The following is a 6,537-nucleotide window of genomic DNA, read 5'->3' on the forward strand; positions in this document are numbered from 1 at the left end:
GGATCTCCCTCAGATGATTAGGGTACGAAGCCATAGTTCATACGCAAGTTGATGTCCCACAACACTTGTTGTTGTGAATACCATATTCAACATGTATACTTCAAGGAAAAATTCAATCACATGCGCCATGGAAGATATTGGCTATATGGAATGTCATGCTTTTGTAGATGTTTTGTTTGCAGTTCATGTGATGGTACAACACATTGCACATCATCCAATTCCACATTTCCATGCTTAATAGACCTATGGGAGTATTGTGTCCAAATCCCATTGATAGTGTTTATCACTGCAAAAAATGTCTTTTGGGAACATGAAAACATTGTGGCATTGAAAGGCTCTCATTGTGTCCAGACAAATAGAGTGATGGTATCTCTACAATGACTATGAAGATTTTTGACGAGGTTATTACACAAGAAGTTGATGAGAAAGGTAACACAAAATCCCAAAAATACATTGTTGTTCAGTAGGTCAATCCGATGAGTTTCATATCCTTGCTTTGAAGAAAATTGGGGAATATCGAACACAAATCTTGACCAGGATCGTGTCCTCTTGGACACTCACACGCTCACCATGCAACTTAGAGATTAGGCAAGCACACTCTTGTCCTTACACTCTCAGATCCAACAGATATACCATTCACATATTTCTAAGATAGACCAACTTGGGGCAAAGAGTCATGCCCTCCACCGCGTTATGATTTGTAGGCACATACCATTTTGTCACAGGATGCTCGTATTTCATCACTTCATCACCTAGCCACGCGCTATGGCAGCATGCTTCATAGAGCTACTACTACGGAGCGCGCCTTGGCTACCTGCATAGCACTGGCTTGATGACCATCTTGGAGTCAGGGAGTTTACCACCATCTTCAATCACTTATGCCATCCCGTCCTTGATTATGCCATCATCCACCATAGGTATGTCACCTCTCACCCACCCCCATCCCCATCCCCATCACCCTCCTACTCTCCACCATAACTCCACCTTCAGCTTGGCATGGCACTTTGACTACTTCGAGCACCACTTTTCTACTCAATACTACCTACCACCATCTCCACTTCACTCACCCTCTCCCTTCCTATCACTTGCTCAACACCCATTCTTTCATCGCTTCCCACTACACACGATACACAGTCACTCCCTTTGTCACTTGCACCATCTGTTCTGTACACTTTGCCACTTTCTCATACTATCACTTCACCATATCGAGTGATTCCACCCATTTTCGGGGTTTCTCGAGCCATAGGTCATGAATCCTGAGTCTCTTCCAACTCGCCACCACACGACCCCCTCCAGCAACACCTACCCTATCAATGATTGTTTTACTAGAGGAGATGACGGGAGGCCTTACCTCTCTATTCGCCGTCGTTTTTTCTCCTCCACCCTCAGCTTCTCTTCCCACCATTTGTTCTTCGCCCTCAGCTCCCCCACCTATTCCGCCTTTGTCAACTTTCCCTTCCACCTCTTCGATATTGCTCTCTGCTCCCCCGTTACCACTGAGCCATAGTGGGGCCTATGTAGCTCTCCCTTTCATGCAGTTTCACCCACTTCCAGCCCACTACACACCTTATTGGTTTCCCTACATGAGCCTAGCCACTGCTCCAGCTTACCCTCCACACGGCTCACCCACATCATTCTCCACACCCTCCTACAACCCACCCCCACCACCTGATTACCCTATACAATTTCCACAACATCCTCTCCATTTTCCACTGCCATACTTGTTCCCACCATACTCCATGCACCCGCTGCCAGCCCCACCTATACAAGCACCTCTCCACCCTCAGGGACCTCTCCACCCCTAGGCACCTCTTCCTCATAGTCCTCTGATCCCCCACCACAACAGCACTCTTAGGACTCACCACTCTAGCTTTTGATAATTTTTTCAAAATCCTGCACCCAATAATATTTTTGCACGTTATTTCTTTCACTCAAATTAAGTAGCTTCAAGGATAATCTCCATTTCTCATCCGTGGAGTGGGACTACAATTTCACGTCATAATAAATTGAAATCTCAAAGTTGTGTCCCACCTAGCGCATGTAGGGCTCCATGCCCTACAAGCATGCGGATTCACGGTCTCACAGAAGATTTACAGCCCATAGAGGGGCTTTGCTTATGCTCCGTAACCCCCACAAAAGACAGCTCCAAACCGAAAATGTATAGATCCTCAAAAAATTTGTTCACATAAATGGGAAATGACGAATGTGCATCTAATCGTAGGCAGCCATGACAGAGAAAAAGCACCTGGCACAGAGGAAATGCGCCTTGGAGGAGAACCATGGGACCATGTAAAAGTTCTTATTGCATTCGACTACAACAACCACTCCAACCTGGATGCAGCTCTCACAAATAGAACCGAGGGGCTGGGCTTAGGGTCCCGTCCCGCATAGTGCAACGAGGGGCTAGAGAAAACTTTCATGTCATGCGCCACAACCTCTGTGTGTGGTCACGCAGGGGAAACAACTTCCTACTTTGCGGGAGGATCTTTTACGATGGCAGCATCTGATTTGTTTACGGCAGTATCCACACACGATTTTATTTGCTTTATGCCTTTTTGGGCTTCAACACTTCGAATGCGCTACAAATATTTGGTTTGGAGCGGATTTTTGCATTTGTTGTGCCTAGACGCTGTTTGCGCTGCAGGTAACCAACGTGACCACAATTGCTAGCTCTTCAGGAGCTTCAAGCACCAAGCAGGACGGGGCTCTTAAAGGGTAGTCATCACTAATCTTGCAGTCCGATAAGAGCAGAGTCGCACCCGGGAAGAGTAGGGTGAGCGGGGGGAGTGCCTTGCCTAAAACGAGAAAGGGAGAAAGCTCAACCTTGAAAATCGAAAGAGAAATCTAACGCTGCTAGCAGTTAGAGAAATGGAGGGGTTAAGCTATTTTCCAACTGAGTGGTTCTCTCCTCAATCATAGGAAAAGTGTAGCCAATCAAGAAAGGAAAGCCAACCAATATTTTCTGCTATGTTTGTGATGACTCCCAATCACGAAAGTAGTGCGACCTGGTGCTGAGGTTTACCCTCACAACCCACTAGCCCTTGGGTGACTCAGCTCTAATAAGTCAAATAAGCTTTTCTAGCTTGACCGATTCATGCTATATATAGTTGAGGATTCTTCCACGTGGCAGTTCCAAGGTGTTTGACGCGTGCAACGTGGCGTTGCATTCTCCTGCCACCTGCTTTGCACAATGGCAGTTATGTGAATCTCATATATAACCCGGCACCGTCTCTCTTTGCGGATTAGTGCTGGGAGAGCAGCACCATGGATCGGCCCAGCTGGGATGCACCTCAGATTACAGACTTACTGCATGACTCGCCGAAACGTGCACTACTTTACGAGGAGACGCTGAGTTCGTTATTCGTGGGTAGCAACGAGGTTGCTCCATCCTCCTCTTCTCACTCAGCGCCACTTGAAGCTCAACATATTTCTGAACATGGAGCCATTTGCGCCCATGTAGATCATCTTGGAGACGGCCAAGCTCTTCTGAATATGCGGATTGCAGAACTGGGCCACCTAGCCAACGGCCTCGATGACATTATTTCGATACAAGAGACTAAGGAAGACTTGCTCAATGAGAGCGTTGCGTTACGATTCAACTCGACGGGCGTGTACAGCCAGAAAGAGCTGCAATTTTTGGAAGCAGCACTGCAGCCCATCGATGAGGAGAAGAGCATATGCAGCTTCCAGACCGCGACCAGTAGGCGGGGGTTGGCGTCGAGACCGGGGGCGAAGAACAGCTCCATCTCCACGGAGCCGCAGAGTGTGGCGGCACGTCAGCGGCGGGGCAGGATCCGTCAGAAGCTGCGGGAATTGCAACGGCTGGTGCCGGGCGGAGGTAGCATGGGCACGGCCGACCTTCTGAACGAAGCGGCGCTGTACCTGGCCTTCTTGCAAGAAGAAGTGCACGCTCTAGCCGATGGTACCAGCAGGCTTCTGTCGCGCCACCAATAGCTTTTCGCTTTGGCCACCTGATAGTGCCTCTATTGATGGCAGTCTGCAGCCGTGCTACGAGGACGTGCCACGTTTTTCCCTTGGCGCACATTTGACTCACTCGTTGAGGTCTCGTCGGATCTCTCTCTAACTAGGTCTCGTTACTAGGCCTACAGCGTTAAAAGTTTGTCCTGTTACCCCCATAAATAAAACACAGACACACGTCTTAGGTCTCATGTCGAATTCTTGTAGAATGTTTCTTTCTCAACTTACGCTACATTTAAATATGCGTGGGCAAGTTAGTATGGCACGGTGTCAAAACAATCGTCAAAAAATAGGGATCTAAAGATGATGGTTTTCGAGTGAAGGCCAGAGGTTGGCAGCGACACAGGTGGGAGGGAAGATTTTGGGACAGGTGGCATATTCAAAAGTTTCTCCTCTTTGTATTCGAAACCGCAATTCGTTGTCGGTTTGAGAGGTGGTGGCATGGGTGGCGAGTCCGCAGGTTTTTAAGCCATGAGCTCTCTCTCTCTCTCTCTCTCTCTCTCTCTCTCTCTCTCTCTCTCATAGTTTGCTTGCGTCGATTTGTGGCCAAGGCTGGCGAGCTCATGCTGAGGCTATAGTGGCTTGGCAGAGAGAGAGAGAGAGAGAGAGAGAAAGAGAGAGAGAGAGAGAGAGAGAGAGAGAGAGAGAGAGATGCTTGTGTGTTCTCTCATGCGCAAGCTGGGAGTGCGAACTCTGGGGAAGCTGAGTGCTTCCACTCTCTCTAGCACGCAGGGTACGACTGTTGCTACTGCAACAACAGAGAGAAAAGAGCTTGAGAGGGAGTAGAGGGCGATGGAGGGTACAACGTCAAGGGTTTTAGAGTCGGAATGACGACAGGAGGGTTGCGTTGGGCCTCTCTCTCTCTCTCTCTCTCTCTCTCTCTCTCTCTCTCTCTCTCTCTCGTATCCTACAGATTTACTATGAGGATACGAGAGTTGGCGGAAGGGATGGTCGGCAGGTAGCGCGCAGCGGGGCTGGGCAGAGGGTGTGCTGACATGTGTTTTTTTGTTGTAGGGGAGGGGGGGGGGGGGGGGGGGGGGGGGGGGGGGGGGGGTAGTTAACGTGGACCTTGGGAGGGGTAGTGGAATCTGTGGGAGATTCATGAAACTTTGGGATTTTATTTAAGTTGTGCCAATACGTCTAGAGATATGTGTTGCCAATTTTTAAAAATTGGGGAGAAAGAGGAATATGGAGAGATTCTTTATTGGGAAATATTGTAAAGTGTGGTGGGTAAATCACACTACTGGCACATCGGTGTATGTTCTATCAACGTTGGACATGAGAAGCGCCGTTCTTGGTTGGGCCGACATATGCGTCGTTGGTTGCGCTAACATATGTGTGGCTTTGGCATGTCAACACTGGACACTGGTGTACGTGCAAAGCCGATGTGCATGACCTTGTGCCAACAACACGAGAGAAAGGCGATGTTTGGTGGAATGGGATTTCAACCCTTCGGACTTGTGTTTTGAGAGTGGACTTTTGGGAGGTGTGAAGAACAAGGATCAGGTACGAGTTGGAGATTTATTTCTTGCATGTACACGCGTGGTCAAAGACCCTATCTCCCATGGTGTCTGTGCATCATTGATCTGCAGTAGAAGGTGTTTGTGGCTAGGTCTATTTATGTGAGTGGGTGTGTGCATGTGTGTATGTGTTTATGCATGCATGGACCATATAAAGAGAGAGAGAGAGAGAGAGAGAGAGAGAGAGAGAGAAATAGAGAGTAGGGTGTTCGCTTCGCATGGGTTGGGTAGGTGGAATCGGGCGGTAGGTAAGAGCAAAGTAGTCCTTCATAGGCAAAATGAGCGGAGTTAGGTGGTGACAGAGGAGAGAGATAGAGAGAGTGACAACGATAGAGAAGAAGGAGCGCGTATGGCGGCTGGCATAGGAAATTATGTGTTAAAAAAGTTGTTTTTAAATGGAATCTCATTTGGTGAAACCATGTCTAGGTGATATAAAACAAGAGTGTCTTTTAGACCCCTTTGGGAGGAGAGATAGGCGTGTGGATTTAGGGATTTCAAATGTTATAGGTAAAAGTATAAAGACCTTTTGGCAAAGAGGGCGGAAATAAGGAGGCTTGGAATTTCCAAAAGCATTTAAAAGTAAAAACAAATATACAATTAAGAAAAACTATCTTCCCATTAAACGCTATTGAACATCCTCTCACCTCCACTTCCTCTGGACTCTGCAGCGCTCTCTCAATGGATGTAGATCTCGCAGTGGAAGCGTAATGTATCACATATAGACATGGCTATGCAAAGTGAGGAGCACACATAAGAGAAGATAAGGAGAATAGAACACGAGTGGATAAGCAAAATGAAAAAGGTTTTTCATTGGATTTTTCTTGAGTCTTTATAGGCACTTACAACATGTTCACACATGAGTGTCCGCTCAAGTTTGGATGACCCCAACAATGTCCCCTTCATCCAAATTTCGCATGATCCTCGTGGTGACGCCCCCTAGAACTAGACTCACACTCTCACGACACATATAGTTGTAGCTTTAAGCTTTAATTCAAACCACGAGTTTTTGGTATACTCATAAACTATGAGTTTTAGTTTT

The 6,537-nt window shown here is 47.5% G+C and overlaps 1 protein-coding gene across 1 annotated transcript; it reads left to right on the plus strand.

Annotated features, from left to right (window-relative positions):
* Nucleotides 1–3,264: 3,264 nt before the first annotated feature.
* Nucleotides 3,265–4,127, plus strand: LOC147433619 (transcription factor bHLH52-like). The gene has a single exon (XM_086489757.1). It carries the CDS (start codon nt 3,265–3,267, stop codon nt 3,952–3,954), a length of 690 nt encoding a protein of 229 aa, XP_086345883.1. The 3' UTR covers nt 3,955–4,127.
* The last annotated feature ends 2,410 nt before the right edge of the window (nt 4,128–6,537 follow it).

This window comes from Adiantum capillus-veneris, chromosome 19 (genome assembly GCF_014529385.1).
Source record: "Adiantum capillus-veneris isolate H3 chromosome 19, ASM1452938v2, whole genome shotgun sequence".
Lineage (NCBI taxonomy): Eukaryota > Viridiplantae > Streptophyta > Polypodiopsida > Polypodiales > Pteridaceae > Adiantum > Adiantum capillus-veneris.

Bases quoted from the DNA above. Each gene is read 5' to 3' on its own strand.
- LOC147433619 (XM_086489757.1), top strand. From the start codon at position 3,265: ATGGATCGGCCCAGCTGGGATGCACCTCAGATTACAGACTTACTGCAT.